Consider the following 20456-nt stretch of genomic DNA (forward strand, 5'->3'; position numbering starts at 1 on the left):
TTGTGAGCAAGGTAAGCACCATAAAGTATTCAATAGAGGTCAAAATGTTAGAAAATTATGATGTTCTAAATAGGCACCAACAAGAGAGAGCATTGCAATGCAATAGCCTATTACACCAATAAGGTGTATCTATAAATACGCTCTCATGGGCCAGTTTAAGCCAGATTGGGAAAGAGGAAAGGAGAGAGAAAGGAGTTATAAAGATAATGGACAGAAGAAAGAATAGGCATAATAGAAGAAAATCTGAAGCCCTGGGGATCACAAACCCATCCTTTGCTCAGAACTGGAACAGCAAGAGTTGGCATCTAGAGAATAGCTATCACTACTTGTTAGGAACATATGGTGTATGTAATGGATGCAGAATATCCAAGCAGTGTCTAAAATTAATCTTTTTTTTTAATTAAACTTTTTATTTGCGACTGCAAAAGGACATACATCTTGGCATTGTCATCATTTACAAAATAGTCTTTTTAACGTTTCGCCCCTACTATTCCCAAACCGGCTTACACAGTATCAGCTTCATGCTTACATTGTCTGAAATAATCAGGAAAAGGAAAAGGAATCTATATTCTTGGTACAAAGCGTGCAAGAAAACCTCAAATACAAAGTCATTATTATGCAACACATTATTATACAAAAACCATATTTTGCAAATCGTGTAAGAGAATAAGCCCATAACCCGTCCTTCCCCCCTCCACTCCCCACCCCTCAACCTGTACGTCTCCTTGCACACCAATATCAACAGACAACACTTCGTGTCGTGGATAACGGGCTAACTTTAAATGTTGCGTAAAAACACTTCAGGGACCACCATCGTATTTATGTGATCCTGTGCCCACACACTACTCTCTCCGACACTCACAAATAAGTCTCCGACTTACAACCCATCAACCTAAGATAGCCCCAGTTCCATCTCTTCCAAATCTAACAAGATAAGTTCCCAGTCTTGTGCAATTGGATACTTCGGCCATCCCTTCTCCTCCTCCCGGCGTAAGGCCGTCCCTTCCGCCCTGCCCCACCTCAACAGGTCACCTTGCCACCTAGCTACTCCAGGTGATCTGGGGGACTTCCATCACATTGTTAAAGCTCTAATTGCCAATAATAGAGCCAGGTCTAAGAATTTCAATTGAACCTTATGGAGTTTAGGACGTTTATAGTGTCCCACCAAACAATACAGCGCCTCCTCTGGCATCGGCAGTGCAGCATGTAGGATATGGCAAATTTCTCTCCAATAACCGTGTAAGCGCGGGCACGCCCAGAGCATATGAAGGAGGCCAGCCTCATCCGCCCTACAACGAGGACAATGGTGGGGGGAATCCGAGAACATTCGATGTAGTCTTTGTGAGGTAAGGTATGCCCTATGCAACACCATAACCTGAATAAACTTAAATGTAACGTTCCTAGACACCTTTCTGGGGTGCTCGAGGACAACCTTCCATGCCTTATCTGAGAGAGCCTCCCCTGTGTCATGTGTCCATGTGTTTTGAAGTGTGGTGAGGGATGTGGCTGCATGTTCCCTAATCCCAGTATAAAGCCACCGCACCAAGTGGCCACCCGCTCCCATATAATAGAGTAAATGCACCAGTTTATGTTGCTTAGGTTTGATCCGCTGTGGGGCCCATGTACATCTTGTGTAGTGTGACACAGTGGCATGTAGTAGGTATAACCGTTGGGGAGCCCCTGTGGTTTGCAGAAAGGATTCGTGAGCTAGTAAAATGTCATCCCCAAAAAAGCCCCTACATCCTCCACCCCAGCTTCCATCCAGGGCAGTAGCCTACGTTGGTTCAGTCGTCCCTGCGGAGTTGGAATGCCTACCAGAGGAACGTTCTCTGCAAAGGGCGTAGTCGCGGAAGTATATTCCAGTGCCTTCCTCCAGCACATCAGAGCCATGCGCAAGAGAGGATGGCAATCTGGGGGAATCCGGGCCTTAGGCAACAACAGGGAGTGTAATTTGCCACGTGCCAATTGATCCACTGAATAATTAATCTCGTGCAGGTTCCTGCCCGCCACCCATCGCGCCAGCCACTGAAGCTGGCTGGCATAATAATAGGCGCGTAGGTCCGGTACTCCAAGGCCTCCTAATCTGGTGTCAAGTTGAAGCTTTCGGAGGCCAATACATCTCCGCCCGGACCCCCAAACAAGAGTGATCAAAATCGTATTTAGGGTATCAAATATCTGTTGTGGAAGGATGACTGGCAAGTTAACAAAGTAGTATAACATGCGGGAAAGCAGGACCATCTTTAAGACGGCGATCCTAACCATAACGGACAGGGGCAAGGACATCCAGAACCCCACACTGCTGCGGAGGTTAGTGATGGCCCTCCGAACATTACCCTCAATCTGGTCTTCGGGCTTTCTATATACCTGGATGACCAGATACTTAAAAGTGGTCTGGGCCACCGGAATCCGGTACTCCCCGAAATGAACTAGTGGAGGGCATGGTAATTCCCTGAAGTAAAAGCCAATAGACTTTCCGGGGTTAATGTCTAGGCCGGAATCATTCTCAAAGCTAAGAAAAATGTCTGCTATTGCCGAATGATCTTCTTCTAGGTCCCGGAGATACAATAAGATATCATCTGCGTATATTGATATCATGTTGTGTGCCCCACCAATAGAAATACCCATACGTTTTTCCCAGGCCCGGAGGGCTATGGCCAAGGGTTCCAGTGTTAAAACAAATAAAATGGGTGACGGGGGCAACCCTGCCGGGTGCCTCTGTATACTGGGTAGCTATCTGAAATGTACCGACCGGTACGCGCTCGGGCCGAGGGATCTATGTATAATAGCCGCACCCTTTTTAACAAAGAATCCGGAAAACCAAAGCGCCGCAGTACCTTAAACATGAACATCCATGATAATGAGTTGAACGCCTGTCTGAGGTCCAGCGTAATACAGCCAGCTTGGGGGAGTTTCCGCGGTGTGGCAGTCATAAGTGCCTGGAGTCTCCGCGTGTTCTGGGACGTACTACTACCGGGGAGGAAACCACACTGGTCTGGGTGTATCAGGGCGGTGAGGTGGAGTTGTACCCTCAGAGCAATGGCTTTACTGAGTATCTTGTACTCTGTGGAGAGCAATGAAAGAGGCCTATAATTAGTCAGTTCGAGCGCATCTCTACCTGGTTTTGGTATAGACGTAACCAGAGCCTGCATCGTTGAGGCAGGTAGGTGACCCTCCTCATATGACGTCTTATATATCTTTTCAAGAATGGGCACCAGGGTTTCGGAGTATGTCTAGTAAAACTCCACTGGGAGCCCGTCCATGCCCGGAGTCCTATTACGATTAAGGGCCCGGATCGCCGCTCGGATTTCCTGTTGTGTAATGGGACCGTCCACCTCATCTTGTATATCTCGTGACAGGGTTGGGAAGGGCAGATCATGTAAGAATTCCCAAATCCGCCCTGGGTCCTCTGCGGGGAAGTGAGCATATAACTCTGGCAGATGATTATGGAACGCCTTATTAATCTCAGACTGTGTAACTATGATGTGCCTAACTGATCACGAATCTGTGTAATTACCGGGGGTCCTGCCTATCGCGTACCATGCGAGCCAGCAAAGCGCCTGACCTATCAGCTTCGGCTTGTTGACGGCGTAAATACTCTTTATGGGCAATGATCCTTAATGTTTCTAACAGTTCTGCATGTTCTATATTCCCTGCTTGTAGGTCCCCCTTCTTTCCTGGGTCTACACTCGCTTCCCTTTCCAGTAGTTTTAGGCGGGTCTCAACGTCGCAAAGTCTCTTATGAATTTCTTGTCGGGCCCCCACCAACTGGAAAATTGATTTCTATGGTGTATGTGAGTTTCTTCTCTATGAGGATTGCGCTGGCACTATACAGTGCAAGTGTCACATAGGGCACAGACTGATGTGTGCTGAATTTATCAGCAAAGTTATGAACAATAAAGTTTTCAACAAAGGCTGTTTTCTTGTTCAACACTCTTCGGTATTTTATTCATACTTATTGAGGTTGTTACTTGCAAGTTTCATAGATTTTTTCAATCTGAAGATATATATATTCAACAATTTGTGTTTTATATCCAACTTATTTTTCAAAAGAATACATTCCATATATTCCAATGCATTTCGGCCGCTTGGCCTTCATCGGGGAAATCTGTGGAACAAAGATTGTATCTATCACTAAACTATGAAACTTGCAAGTAACAACCTCAAGAAGTATGAATAAAATACCGAAGAGTATTGAAGAAGAAAGCAGCCTTTGTTGAAAACTTTATTGTTCATAACTTTGCTGATGAATTCAGCACACATCAGTCTGTGCCCTATGTGACACTTGCACTGTATGGTGCCAGCTTAATCCTCAGTTAGTTCACATACTCCTGAGCGGGGGTATACATAGGAGCATGACCTACGCCTCAAATCCTAAGATAAACCTAAGTGCAGTGCACGGCTACTATCTAAGATTGTTGTATCCAAGTCCTGCTCTGCAGCTGTAGCATGCAACCAAGAAACATGCAATATGATGAGATCACCAGACTTACGGAAACCAAAGCAGACACATTTGCATGCTCCAGTGAAGAATCTTCTAAAATATATTCACTTACCCATGAAGAAACTCTTGAATACACCACAACTAAATCCAAAGATCAACAAGTGAAACAACTTTTGTATCTGTCACGCAAAATCATCAACCAACGGCTACATGCCAGCACTATGATTAGATACCACAAAGCGTCTAGAATCCCAAGGGGACTGAGAATATTATTAAAACCATCTTTGTGCAAAAATTCCAAAAAATTCACTGATAAATGGTACGCAATCCTTAATAATTGTTCTTTAGACCTTATCCTGTTGATTATTGAAGAATTGTCCCAAATACTTGAAGAATTAGAGAAAGACATAACTTTCGTGAAAGAAGATCTAGGCAAAATGATGACACCTGAAGAATTGAACAAAATATTGGAGGACATCAAGACCCAATTGACAAAACATTCGGAAGAAGTCAATGAAAGAAAATTACGTAAATATCGTCGAGACACCATCGATTATAAATTGGGCGAAGTGTACAATTGGGCTGAAGTATATGCAAAAAAAAGACAAAATCGCCCATATAAACAACAGACGGACACATCTTCCTCAGATACAGATGGCACATCAGACGCATCGAGAAAAAGACCCCCGAGACCAACATCCACAGTCATCGCCAGCACATCTGCTCAGCCTTTTTTAGGAGTAAGCCCCAACGAAGGAGACGACCCAGGAGGTCCAGAAGAAAATCTAGAACAAGTGAAGGAGAAAGACCCCACACAAACCCGGAATGCAACGACCAAGAAAGACAAAAAGAAGAACAGATAGATAATTTGGTAATCAATATCTCAGACGTTAACCTCACCAAGTTACAGATTAAAATTCTTCAAAAGGGGACATCATTTGTACCTACTGCTCACACTAATCACCTAGAGGTCAACATTAGCTTATTCAAACTAATGAGAAAACTTAGACTTCGACACTTCTTTTCTAACATCATCAGAGAACAACAGGATAATCAGGAAAACAAGGAAGACTCTTTGAAAGGTCTCACTACTACAAGTACCTACATGGCTTCCATCAGCCATAAGACCCTGGATCTGTTCGAGCAACTAGTCAAACAGGATTTAAGCAAAATCAATTATCGAAGAGAAACCAAAACCAAGAATCTTACTCAAAAAGAACACGCTATCCTCAAAAATATAGCGGACAACCCTAGAAGCATTTGTCAGAGAGCGGACAAGGGTGGCGCTCTGGTCATCATGAACAAGGACTACTACAACTCACAAGCCTTAGTGCATTTACAAGATGAGAACACGTACATGGAACTCAATACTAACCCCACCAAGGAAATACAGGCGGTACTCCAAACCATAATATCAGAAGGCATCATGAAAGGATGTGTAGATGACCGAATGAAGAAATATCTCACCACGGATCACCCCAAAACACCAACATTTTATTTAACACCAAAAATCCACAAGGACCCTCGTCAACCTCCTTGTCGCCCCATAGTATCCACCTGTGGTAGCATCCAAGAACCAGTGGGTAAACTGATTGACAAATATCTCCAACCTTATGTCATCACCATGAACTCTTTCATCAAAGACACTACAGATTTTTTGACCAAACTAGACAACATAAAACTTGAACCTAATGAAGAAATACTCATGTTACCATCGACGTTCAAGCGCTGTATACCTCTATATCCCACCTATTGGGGTTAGAGGCTGTAGAAGAAGCACTTCTTCAAATGGAATATGAAGAAAATATGAAAGTATTTCTTTTGGAACTACTCAACTTCACTTTGATGCATAGTTATTTTAAATGGGAGGACAAGTGGTATTTACAAAAGTCGGGAACTGCCATGGGAAATCTGGCAGCCCCATCGTACGCGAATATCTTTATGCATCAATATGAGAACAACCATATCTTACAAAATGAACAATGGCAACCAGGGCTACGTCTATATTTACGATATATTGACGACATCTTCATTTTGTGGAAAGACACCAGAGAACGCTTGATTACCAACATCCAACAACTCAATCTCATTGATCAAAGGATACAATTCACCTACGTAGTTCATGACAGTCAAATCAATTACCTTGATGTAACAATCAGGAAAATAGGTGATAAATTTGAAACTACCCTCCACACTAAGACCACTGATCGCAACAATCTACTTGCCTACCAGAGCTTCCACCCCACCCCTCTCAAACAACACCTCCTGTATTCACAACTCCTCCGGGTGAAAAGAATTGTCTCAGACCCTGAAGAATCAAAGACGCAAGCACAAATCATGTTAAATAAATTCAAAAAAAGAGGATATCCTAACGAGGTACTACAAGGAGCTCTAGAAAGAGCTACATCAAAAGATAGAAAAACTCTACTTTCTTCACAAAAAAGCAAAAAGACTGACAGAATTACATGCATAAGTAAATACTCCACAGTCAGCCCCCAATTCAAGAAAATCATCAAAAAACACTGGCGAATGTTACAAACCGAACCTGATTTGAACAATATATTCAGTGATGAACCATTGTTTGCATTCTCTAGAGCCAAAACATAGGAGAAATTATCAAAAAACCTACGGCCATGAAACTCCGAACAACATTCAAAGGAACCATCCCATGCAAAAACTGTAGCAATTGTAATAACGTTATGGAAGGTAACACCATCACCCACCCCATGAGGGGAAACAAGATTAAGTTACAGGTTAATGGCCCCATGTGATACTAAAAACATTATATACATGATGAAATGCCCATGTGGCAAAGCCTATGTTGGACAGACAGAGCGTAAATTCAAAACCAGGTTAACCGAACACAAAAGTAATATAAGAACAAAAGTGTTAAAATCAGCTGTCGCCACTCATTTCATTGAACACAACCACCAAATTAACCAAATCAAAGCATGTATATTGGAAGTTGTGGAAAAGAATGGAGAAACAGATAATAGAAAAGCCTTGTTAAAACGTGAAAATTATTGGATATTCCGTTTACAGACTCTACGTCCATAAGGAATCAATGAACGGACAGAATTTAGTTGCTATTTGTAATCTGTGTTAACTAGATATATATCTGGTATTATTATGGTGCTGCACTTTTTACTGTTTAACTAAGATACCACCGCAATATTTACAGTGATTCATTCGCACACTACGAATACACTGAACATTTGCCCAACAGAACATTTCATAGCCTGGCCCTTTAACTAATGCGCGCGCATCGTTATAAACAAAGCCCAACCCACATACGTCACACGCCGACTTTTACCGCGATGAGAGCAGTCGCCCCCAGCGCGGTTTGAAATCCAGACAACAGTGCATTCCCGGTAAGAACTTAGACCGTGCGTAAAGTATTCACCCTGAAAGTGATTTAGAGCCCTTACAGCCGACTACGCGAGCGCTGCTAAGTAAACACTCAGATGAATCCTTCGGGAAACGCGTCAATTTCAGGCATGTTAACGTAAAACCCCTCATGGCATTGGTAGTATGTTTTGGATTAGAAACTATGTTTTAACATGCATACTCTAGAAATGTAGTAACAGTTTAGCGCGTAACACTCAGGGGTTTAATGTAACCAACATTACCAGAGCCAGGTATTATAAACACGCTCGTAGAAATTGTGTTAGTTACACTGTATACACTGTATTAGGTTTCAGTCAAACTATTGTCGTTTTGTTTGTTTTTACACTTTGCATGTAATTACACGTACCGTTCAGTGATAGATACAATCTTTGTTCCACAGATTTCCCCGATGAAGGCCAAGCGGCCGAAATGCATTGGAATATATGGAATGTATTCTTTTGAAAAATAAGTTGGATATAAAACACAAACTGTTGAATATATATATCTTCAGATTGAAAAAATCTATGAAACTTGCAAGTAACAACCTCAATAAGTATGAATAAAATACCGAAGAGTGTTGAACAAGAAAACAGCCTTTGTTGAAAACTTTATTGTTCATAACTTTGCTGATAAATTCAGCACACATCAGTCTGTGCCCTATGTGACACTTGCACTGTATAGTGCCAGCGCAATCCTCAGTTAGTTCACATACTCCTGAGCGGGGGGTATACATAGGAGCACGACCTACGCCTCAAATCATAAGATAAACCTAAGTGCAGTGCACGGCTACTATCTAAGATTGTTTCTTCTCTATGAGCCATGATAGTTTTGTAGATCATAGTCAGAGAAATCTCTTAAGGTTCCCCCCTGCTTTTTCCGTCGGGTGTTGGGTTACACTCCCTACGTCTACCCTTATTCCGGCCGAAAATGAGTAGTCCCATGTCAGAGCATCACAACCCCCTTCCTGTATAGCATCTTAACTATGTCCCAGCTTCTTACACACTATCTGAGGGGCAGTTTCCGATGTATCTGTCCCCTGATCTTGATCTTCACTGTGCCAGCTGCTTGATTCGCTATGTCCACTACGCTGGGACACCCCCTTGGATCCGGGCCTATGGTTTAGCTTAATTCTGTCTCCCGATGAATCCAAGGGGTCTCAGAGAGAAAAGAAGTAGTCACCAGAATCAATCTCCTAGATCAAGGTTTGTGCACTGTTGCCATCACTCCCCCTCGCCTCTTCGCCCAGTTCATCTATAATTAACATAGCATCTTTCTGTATATCTTTGCTTCAGGTGTTGATCTGAGGCATTCTGGGCCCTATATATTTCTGTCCTTGTTGCGCTATTTCAATGACTCGAATCGAACTTTGAGCCCTCTGCTCCAGAGTCAGGCACCCCGGCTGCTGCACCACACCTCTCCCTACCTATTTGTCATGTTTAATTGTGGCACAATGGCATCCATAGATCTTCCATTTGTCCCTTGAACCCTTTTTAGACTATTCTGATTCTTCAGTCCATGAAGAAGGGATCAATTATGATCCCCTATATTTCTATCCAAGCTCAGCCTATGATAACTTTGCCTTGCTTTAATTTAAACAACGCTTTATTCATAGTCACTGCTTTTACGTCAGCTGGGTGGCCTTCTAAATGTATGCCTCTTCTCCCAACACACCAATCATGTCTATTTCTGCTAGAGTGGTGGTTCTGAAGGAAAAAGTGAAATGTTGTGGGAGGGTTGCGGTCTCACAATGGACTGCAGCACAGTGAGGGCAGAAAGACAGAGACGCTTTAAGGGATGGGCAAAGTGGACTCTGGCCCAGGGCCCCACCCATTCAGGGGGCCCCTGATAGAATCAGCTTGCTTTGCACATTCTTGCCCACATGACCTTGAATACTTCTTAAACAGGATGTTTCAAATACCGTTTTTCTTTCATTTATTTTTTATGTCAGTGATGTGCGAGTCTATTATAGGCATTTTGCAGAGAGATTTTGTGTTTGTTTCATGCAACGTGTATGAAAGAAGATTCAGATCAAAACGGGGCCTGACATATGAGAAATGGGAGAGGGTCACATAGGTTATTTTCAGTAATATTAGTGAGCTGTGTTTCAATGTGGAAAACGCGGGTCACTATTTCTGAATATTAGATGTAAAGACATTTAGAATTTGGACGAGTGTGCATGTGCACTAACAGTGACCTGGCCAAAGAGGGCATGAAAGAGCTGAAATTGGATCATGAATTCAAAGCTGCTCCGAACAGGGGCCCCCAATATACGTTGAGCCCAGGGCCCCCAAATTTCTTAAGATGTCCCTGCAAAAGAGAGAGACAGTCACAAAGGTGCAACGCAAAGAAAACAGAAAACAGAGATTTATCAAGCAACTCTGGGTTTCTGCTGACTTTTTAATGGAGTTTGGGGGCAGTTCACCCTCACATTTTATTCTACAGGTGTTAACGAAGAGAACGTAAGACTGAAGCAATCCCTCAGAGCATTCCTATGGAACAGGAGTGAGAAGGGGTACTACATTGTGAGTCCTCCTTTCGATGCTCATGAACGGTGATCAGGCATCGTCATCACCACCCCACTGGTAATCCAACACACCACCTACATGATAGGAAGCCACTCTTTAAGTACTTATTTTTCCAGCCAAGTAGCTATGAGAATGTTGTAGAATGTCAGCAATGGTGACAAATGTCGTCCCATTAATGACATCCCAGGGTCACAGAAATGAATTTGTCCAAGGATGTGAAGGATGGTTCACTTCTTTTCTTCCTGAATCTCAAAGAAAGGTTCAGAATGTTCAAACATTAGAATGCCTGTAAGATTATGGGATGGCTGGATTTAATTGTAGAAAACAGATCCAGGATATTGCTCAAGGGGAGGAAATCATGAAGGAAGGGGGAGAAGAAGGGTAAATAGGTTTGGGATAATGCTGGATAGGGGGATTAGCAAGTAGAAAAGAGTTCTTTGCATCATTGTCTGGGATCATGATAGTTCAGCAGATACAAATATGCAGTTAAAAAATCCTATCATGAACTTTTCACCCTAATTTTACAGTAAATTTCAGCCGCCAAACACCTGTATTGAATCCAGGACAATATGACCGGATGATGCGCTTAAATACAGACCAAGAATGCTTTTTATTGAACCCATCCATACTAAGGAATAATACGTTATTTTGCTTTGCTTTATAATAGGCCTTATATGAAGCTGGGGAGAAGAGAAGGGGGACAGATGTTAATGTCTTCATCAACATTCTTACAGCAAGAAGTTTCCCACACCTTCGTAAGGGTAGGTATTAGTGAGATCTTACATCGCAAGAAGTCAGGAAATGCATGTGCATTGGGTATTTAACGAGGCTGATACAAGTGGGTAAATAATTACATTTACAATGGTTAATTGAATGCATACATTCCTTAATGTAAAGCAAATGTATCTCAATTTTCAAGTCGCATTGAAAATGTACATTCGAGTACATATTAAGGATTATTCTTCATAGAAACTACACTCTGACTAGCAACCACTTTTCAACTCAAGAATCGATGAACGAAGTGCATTTTGTGGTTGAAATGCTTCTGATTCGCAAAATGGGATGCTTTGCAAACACAACGCACACTTCGCAATATACAGAATGAACTTTGACAAGTCACAAAAGTTTTCCTGACGTTTAATGTGCCTTTTGCAACTCAGTCCGAATCACAAAGATAAGGGGCATGCAAGGGGCACCCACACTAGCGATTGAGTGATTACTGGCCTGATGGTGAGATCCTTTCACAAAGCTAAAGAAAATAAGTGCTCCTGGAAGAATACCAACCATTTGATTGGTGGCAGTTTGCAATTTGGGAAGCAGACATTTGTTGAGGGTCCACCAGAAGCTCACTCTAAACACATTTCCCGAATATCATTTTTTTTAAAGCACCCCCTGCTGCTTTAAAAAAATGTTGGCCGCTTGAAAATGGGTGGACAGTGCTCTACTGTTTCTCGCAGGCAAGCAATTACAAGGGGTGGCAAAAAGCTTCCTGCCTCATGCATATTAATGACTAATTGATTCTGCCTCTGCGCTCCTCACTGAAATGAATAATACGGCCCCTAATGATTAGGGCCCGTATTAATTAGTTGCAGAAAGGTTACTGTAGCTGTGTAAACTGAGGCGAACAACCACATTTTTGCACATGTTCAGTTTGTTCATGAAACACCCACCAAATGTGCTGAAATGTTCAGTTTCTCATTTTACCCCCTAGTTACCCTTCATCCTATTTGTTTTGTTAAAAATGGAATTAAATTGATGCATTCAAACCCAAGTAAAAAAAGTTTTTTTAATCAATACGTTCTCAGTATATACCTAATCAGTTATAGGTTTTTCTGCTTGTTCTTGTGTGAGACAATTTAGACAGGAGTAGACAGTTGGGAATCTATTGAGCATAAATAAAGTTTTAGATGAGGAGCAATGTTTTGTTTTCGAAAATGAGTCCTCAAGCAATTAAAAAAAATAGTAAACGCACGCAAATATAGATATTTGTAGAGGAACTAACCAGTCATTGTGTCAGTTGGATTCCCACTGCAAAGACATTGACTAAGTAATGTAGACCTATGCAAGTTTGCAATGGATATTAGCCTTCAGCCTCACATGGGTGAAACTTCTTAAATCTTAAAATTTAAATAGTGTTTTGAAAAATGATCATGTCTTTTAAGCACTGTCTGTTCACCGTAGAAAACGGTTTCGTTTTTCTTATTGTGCTAGAACACTAGGGCCTCATTTATGAAAAGTGACGCATCACTGCGTGAAAACAGCGATGCGTCACTTTTCACTGCACAGTCCTTGCGACACCAATGATGCGTCATATTTAATGTATGACGCATCATGTCGCAAGGACTTACAGATACGTCAGTATTTCTGACGTATCTGTAAGCGCAAACGTGACGCATTGCTGGAGTGTGTCACAAAAGTGACGCAACTCCAGCAATGCGTCCTTTCACATGGGGAAAGCCCCATGTGAAAGGGCTTGCGTCAGTCTTAGGCCTGCTGTGAGGCAGGCGCAAGATTTTGACGCAATAGCATCCTAAAAGTGACGCAGTGAAATCTCATAGATTTCACTGCGTCACTATTACGAGGCTTTTTGTGGGGGAACGCCCCCTCTGCATACATTATACCTGACGCAGGTATAATGTGGCGCAGGGGTTGAAAAAGTGACGCATCTACCTAGATGCGTCACTTTTTAAATATGGCGCAACAAGGCGCATATTTTACGCCGCTGGTGCGTCACAAAAAGTGACGCACCGGCGGCGCAAAACTTACGCAAGGCCTCATAAATAAGGGCCCTAGAGTCTTCAAGACATGATTCTCCCGATCACACCTGATTCCAAGTGTTGCATGATAAGCAGAAGCAAACATCCTGCATCTTGTTAGGTCATGAAATTGACTAAGTGGGAGACTCTCCATCTAAATAAGTGTGTACATTTTCATCTGCATGCTTATAGCTGTTTGGTTTAAGAATTTGAGTCAAGGTGACGCTATGATAATCATGATAATTAAAATAGCTTAGGCACAAAAATGAAAAAAAGAGGATATTCCTGGTCATGAGCTACAGTGAAACAAGCCATCCGGCTGCCCAAATGTATAGGAATCAAATGTATTATTTGGTTCATAAAAACCATAATAAAAGGTTATTTCTTGTATCTTTGCCGGTACAGCACCCATTGAAGTCCACTTTTACTGAGTGAATCAGTTCATTATACAAGTAAAGTATTTTATATGTATGTCAGTCACACAAGGATGAAAAAAATTGGTTGTAGTAAAAACATTTACATTCTAGAAATCTAGAAAGGCAGGGAGAATAGCCTAAGACAGGGTGGTAAAAAGTGCAGCATTGTGGATCACTGATCTGAGGCATGGGCTCGAGTTAGTCAGAGCAGCATTAGCCTGGTTGGCGGTTGGTCCTGCCATGCTACTGGATATTGTCAAGTTTCTAAGTACAGTCAGCAGTCATGGAGTTTTAAAAATATTAGCTTTCTCTGTGTAACAGCAAGGGCATTATATGGTCGGTTGAGCTGAACCTTCCCTTGTGGCAGGGGGGTTGCTTACGGGCTCCAGTGGCGAAGAATAAGTCGGTAAGTTCTATTATGAGTGTGTTCCACTTGTTTTGTACGACTCACAGTGAATTTTTGGGATTGATAAGCACCTTGTGTCACTACCTAGTCACCGTAGAGGTGTCTGTGGCCCTCCATTTGATCCTTGTGACTAACCTTGTAGCTTCCGGATGTGTGGAAGAGTCCACTGCGCAATATTTGGCTGCTGTTGGAACTACTAGCTACAGACTTAGAGTCAGGGGATTATGGTCGCTTTCACCCCTGTTGGGAATCTCAATGTTGGCAAGACAATTAGCAAGGGTTTCGGACAAGAAGATGTAATTTATTGTTGAGATTCCTTTACAGGTACTGTGGGACTGGTAGTGGTTATTCTGGGCTTTGAATGCTAGTTCAGCGGACACTAGTTTAAAATAACCTAGAAAATTGTTCATTTTCCCCCATTCCTTGATATTTCGAGCAGCAGTGCTCGGATTTCCCAGGTCCCTGATTTTGAAGTTCCCTATAAGCAGCTCTTCATGAGAGGGGAATTCCAGAAGCATGGCTTCTTGGTGGCTACCGAGATCGCTGACTGTGTGCTGTCTTGGTGCTTTCTGTGTGTTGCGATAGCAGTAGATCAGGAGCAAGCGAAGATTGTTATGAGAAATTGTTAGCCCTGAAATTGTTGCCACTTGCAAAGCTTCGGGGTTTTGGTTATGGAGCACAACTTCTATCTTGCTGTAGGCAGATGATATCGCTTTTATGTAGGAATGCCATCGCAGATTTTGATTCTAGACAATCCATGTTCAACGATGTAATTATGAGCTTTTGCACAGTTGGTGCTTTCTGAGTTTGCAGGCAGACTCATTGGAGGTGGCTAGGAATAGTCTTGTTAGGTGCCCCATTGGGGATCTACCAGCTGGTTCCACCTGAAATTGTTGCTTGGTGTAATGTATCTTGCATTTCTATGATTCTTGGGCCATAATAGTTATAACGCATTAGCTGCCTTTGATGCGCTTGGTAGCCGTTCGTAGGTGGCGCTTCACCCCCCTCTCAAAACACTTCTGTGTTGCATAGTGGGCTCCTGGGACAGTAGGACATGGGGGTATTTTGGTGGGTGGAGCTTCAACAGCTTGATTCCCCATTCCTCAAATATAAATGATTCATTCAGTATGACATCTCTGGGATCAGCTCTTTCCCATGTGATGATTGGGGCATCCAGGGACCTTTTTACAGGAGATGGGCAATCATTATGGAAGTTAGTTCAGCCGATGTCAGATCCTTCTGTGCTAAAATGTGTTTAAACAAGCATAACAAATGACCCCTGTTTAATATGTCAGTGGCACCCTTGGGGTTGTAGTGTGGAATGAATGCCAGTCCAAGGTGGTCCATAGTCCCTGCATATGTGACTTCCCCTGCTTTGAAGGTTGAGTTTCCAGACCCTGTTGTGGCTGGAAAGTTGCAGGGCAATGTGCACCTGCGGAGCCACTGAGTTGGATATGTGGGAGTCTGCTAATTGGGCCGCTTTGTCTCCAATTCTGAGCCTTTGGCCGTGTGTGACTGGTTGTCCCCCCAAATTGCCTTCGAGCATTGGTCTGCTGGTCTCGATGTTGGTTGTGGCTGAATGTCAAACTATCTGTTTGCACCGGGTGTTGGATTGACGCATTGCTAAGATGGGCTTGTTCCAAATTCTCGTTGCTCAGCCCATACCATATATTTGTTGTTGCTATATTGCTAGGTCCAAAGGCCAGTATGTATTTCGGATGCTACTTGCATAGCCAGGAGAGCAAGGGGTGACTTTGGTGAGAGGCGCCCTAATTGTTGCATCTGAGTAAGAGGGTATTCTGTTAGTACTTGATTCTACTGTGGTGCCCTGGGGCTGTTAAGAATAGATGCACACTTATCCCATGCCCGTTTGAAGTCTGTGCACAATTGATCCCACAGGTGCCCAGGGCACCTGTGGGATCAATTGTAGAGGATGGGCTCGTAGAAACAGCCTCTGCTAGCTGCCCCTTCCACCCTGTGACTGGGGGGTGTTGGATTGCTTTGTGTCTAGTATCCTGCTGAGTGCACCAGTACCTTTCTAGGATTCATTTTATGCCATTGATGCTATTGATGTTTCAATTGTGGGTATAAGAATCAGTGTGACCCTAGGTGGATTGGTGATAACTTCTGGTGCATACGCAAGCAGAAGGGCTCAATGCATTTTCTGTGCAGGTTTGCGTGCTTGTCCCTATCATGTGGCCCAGGCTTGATTTAGGGGCTGTGTTTGATATGGATAGGAGCTAAGTGGACTCGTCTTCTTGGTCTGCATGAGAGACCCTGGTAGGCCCTGTGATCAAGGATCTCTGTTTTGTGAGGCACTGTTTATTTTAAACAGTTTTTTTCAGTATCTTTTTTGCTGTTCTTGAAAGTTTGCTGCCTTATGGGAATGATGATTCAGGAGATTGAACTTGTGTGCTCCCTCTGGTGAGATTCAGAGGAGTTAGACAGCAATACTGGCCAAGGTGTGAGTGGGCTGATTTAATAAAGAATGGGAAATCTGTTCGGGCTCTGGTGAGGCCAGTATTACCCCAACAGGGTAAGAGTTGTTTTAATGATGATTGGGTTGGGTGTAAGAGTTTGGTTTAGGGAGGATGCAATACAACTTTTTCTAAGGGCATGGTCCGAATTCTTTACACTGTCCATTAGAGCCAGCATATCTCCATTGGAGAGCTTAGTTTTTCAAGCAACGGGGAGCATGAGCAGAGTTGATCCACTTCTGCTTGCCCAAAGAGATTTTTCAGTGTACTTAGCCTGAGCCAAAAGGCCATTTAGCTGGAGGTGATGGATTGGGTTAGGTCTATCTGAAGCTCCATTTTTTATGATTGACATAGGAGCACCCTGGCAATCGTATCATGCTTGATGCTAATCGAGGACAGAGAGTACAGTGTAGGGCTAGGAGGTCCTGTAGAAGGAGAGACCGGTACTCCTTGGTGAATGGGACTTCTGGTTCTGGTTCTGGTTCTGGGTTTGAGGTCGTTTCGAAATGCTCAAGTTTGTGCCATTAATGCTTCCATCTGATTTTCCATTTGAGCTTCCAGTGTGGAAGGAGCTGGTCTGGTAGGTTTCCGAGTTCCCGATCGGCTATACTTTCCCTCCTAGACTTTTTAGAAGGGGATTGAGCGGAGTCTGCCTCTTGAGCAGTTTCTGATGGCTTGGTTAGGGCCGATTCACAGAACTAATCTGAGATAAAATCCTAAACTTACTACTTTTGGTATTCACAGAAGACATTTAGTAGTAGTAATGTTAGGACTCCTAACTTTACTACTACTAAATGCCTTTTGTGAATACTGAAAATCGTAAATTTAGGATTTTGTCTCAGTTTAGTAGTAGTAAAGTTTAGGATTTGATCTCAGATTAGTTATGTGAATCAGCCCCTTGGTTTTCGGCAGTGTAACCTGAGAGGAGAGGGTGGGTCTTGCTGATGGACTTCCATGATTACCATGACTGCTCATGAGCAATGTTCACTGTACAGGGTTTCTCTTTCCAAGCCCCAGTTTTTAATGCTCACTTGATTCAGAGAATGGTTATCGCTCTCTGTTACTGTAGACTCTGGGGCAGTTGTCTGGAGAGTTGATTGAGGAATGAAAACAAGGTTCTAGTAGCTGCATTGGGTTTCCCATTGCAGCCCAGAGCAAGAATGTGACGCACAGCGCTTTTATCCTGATTGCAGTTTGCCCTTCGATGCTATGCAGTGTGAGGATGATGAGGAAAATGATGATCTGCTAAAGTTCCATGAACCCAATGAGGTTGGTAGGTGGGGATCCCTGCTGGGGATCTTAGTAAAATGTTTGTTAACCAGTCCTTGCACAGGCGGTAGGAGTCCTAGGGTATGGGTCTTTTTGAAGAACCTGCCTGTCAGCCCAGAGGCTTTTTTGGTTTGGACTTGGTGAGTGTTGGAGGAGCCTTAAGTGCAGCATCTTGCTTCTGCTCTGCTATATCCTGTTTTCTTGATTATTTGAAGCAAAGTCAAAGTACTGGAGAGGGGGCACCCAGATGTAATACAGAAGAGCGCTCTGTGGGGTTTTTTCAGGTGAGGACTTTCCTTTTGACCATTGTTCCACAGATTCGTTGGACACTTGCTTACTAAGTTCTCAAGGAGCATGATGTGCTGCTCTTTGCAGATGTGGCCTTTATGAGCTGGTATGAAGATGTTGAGAGATGGTGTGTTGCGAGGATGTAGATAGCATTGTCTTCCCTCCCGGTCAGTTTGTAGCCCTCAGTGGGCCCCGCCTGGGGTAGGAGGGAGGGAGAGTCACAAGCACACTAGTCTAAGAATCAGGAGCACTCACTCCTGCCTCTTTTAGTTCCTCCAGCAAGACCACAACTGTCTCACAGGTTACATGCTTTGTTTAGAGCTTTCACTGGACACTGCTTGTGTTATTCCGGGATCTCACAGCTGTGGGTGTGCGCTTGTTATGCAGGCCTCCTGTGTGATGTTGCTGATGGTGATTGATAACTCCTGTATGACAGTGGGGGATGTTGCCCAATAATCCCAGTTGGCTCTCATCACCTAGCATCAGGACCAGAGGAGGTGAGTAGGAGCATTACAGTTTCCCCCAAGCTACACCCAGACCTGGCTGAACCTGATCCACAAGCCGTCGGGCTCACTCTTACAAAGGCTGAGTACAACCCTTGAGCCCACACACTCTGCGTCCTCCACTAACATTGATGCTCCACTCCTGATTATGTTCCAGTGTGCTCCTTTAGTTGTTGCGGTTTGAGGCCAGATGGCTGGAGTCACCCAGGGAATTCTAGAATCCCTCAATTGTGCTACCGACCTCACAGCAGCATCTCAACAATGATGGGCAGATGGAGACAGCAAGCAGTAAACTGCAATCAGTTGTGCCAGGGAGCTGTAAGTCTGGCTCCCTGTTATGCCCAGACCCAGGGCTGGACTGGCCATAGCGGGCACCGGGCAATCCCCCGGTGCGCCGCACGGGTGGGGGCTGCAAAATCGGTCCTGTACCAAAATCGGCCAAAAACCGACCCCGGCAAAGTGCTCGGCGGCACCTACAACCCCCCAGAGTGGGGAGGGGGGGAGGGGGCGGCTGAGCACTTTGCCAGGGCTGGTTGTGATCCCCAGTCCGGCCCTGCCCAGACCACACTGCTCATGCCACATCTCCCAGCCACTCCACATCCATCCTCAAAATGGGGGTTCAGAGTTTAAGCTTGGAGTCAGGGCTTGGTGGCTTGGTGTCTTAAGCTTATGGCTAAGGGCTGATGTTTGCCTGGCTTCACATGACATGTTCTTGGCTGAACACACTGGTGGCTTTCACAGCCTTCATGGTGGCCTTGCGTCAGCCTTTGCCATGACAGGTCAATTCCTCTGACCTTCCTCCGACTTGACACATGTCACTTCCCACATTCTAAATAGGTCAGATATTTGTATGGATACCTCTGACATATCATGCTCCCTCGGACTGTTGGAGGAGGAAGGTTTACATTAAAAGGAGAACATTGTACTCCATTTTTGTAAACCCGGATATCTGACCACCACATAATTTGTTGGACGGACCTAGAGTTGCTGGTGAAAGTATGCTCCAACGTCACTGAGACAGAATGTCCTTTCTGACAAACAATAAATCAGGCCCTTTCTGTCCTTTCTGTCTTTCTTTTAAAATTATATCTGATTTGTACTCATCTTCTCTTCCACCTACCCTGACATTAGCATTTCTCAATTTACCATCATTCTCAACAAACACTAATGCTCACATACATTTTAATTGCAGGCAGTCTATGCTCTACTATAGCAATAAAACACATTTTTTTCAATATTGTGGAATAATTGACCTTTCCTTAGATGAGAAGCATAATTACAGGTGATGACATATCCAAGAAGAGGAAGGTTTTTTAATCAAATTTACAATACCTGCATTGTCTTTATCCTTATTTACTGATCACCGCACTTACCCAGTCAAATCATCTCCTTTTTTCTGAACTGGGGAGAGGAAAAAGTCTTCCTTCATTAGTGACGGCACCATTCATATAGTGTTGAAGGGATGATATGATTTTATTTCATGATCTTGGAGCATGAACAGAAATCAAACAATGTATCAACTGTGAGTAATGTTTCACTTGGTTTTCTCTTCCTATTTAATGTTTGTACAGTCTTCCAGAGATATTCCATCTATGGCAAGCATGATCTGTACAAGGCACTAGACCTGGAATTGAGAGGGGACATTAAAAAGTGTCTGACTGCCATTGGTATGTATTGGTTTTCCCTCAATATTTGATGTCTGAATCAACAAGTATCTTATTGAGTTCTCTTTTTTATGTGTGAATTTCGAATCAAGAAAATGTCAGGGATAGCATAGGTAACACCGCGAGGTTGACCCTCCCAAGACTCCTAAAAGCCTACTATTCATAGCCAAGGAGCAAAAAAAAAACTAGGGGCCATATTACACAAAGTGCCCAGGAGGTGCAACAGGCATTTGCACCCGCTATGCGTGCGGCAGGGGCACTTTAGTATTCCAGAAGGAGCTGCTGATGCTTGTGCAACCCCTTCTGTAATACCGAAAGCGCTGG

General features: G+C 43.5%; 1 protein-coding gene across 1 annotated transcript in view; it reads left to right on the forward strand.

Moving 5' to 3' along the window:
- Positions 1-20456, forward strand: part of LOC147727228 (annexin A1-like) — a 173328-nt gene that overhangs the window by 118647 nt on the left and 34225 nt on the right. The window contains exons 7-8 of the mRNA XM_086963594.1: positions 11021-11114; positions 20040-20135. Coding sequence (XP_086819720.1) covers positions 11021-11114; positions 20040-20135 — 190 coding nt within the window. The remainder of the gene's footprint in view (positions 1-11020; positions 11115-20039; positions 20136-20456) is intronic.

This window comes from Lissotriton vulgaris, chromosome 3_1 (genome assembly GCF_964263255.1).
Source record: "Lissotriton vulgaris chromosome 3_1, aLisVul1.2, whole genome shotgun sequence".
In the NCBI taxonomy this organism is placed as follows: domain Eukaryota; kingdom Metazoa; phylum Chordata; class Amphibia; order Caudata; family Salamandridae; genus Lissotriton; species Lissotriton vulgaris.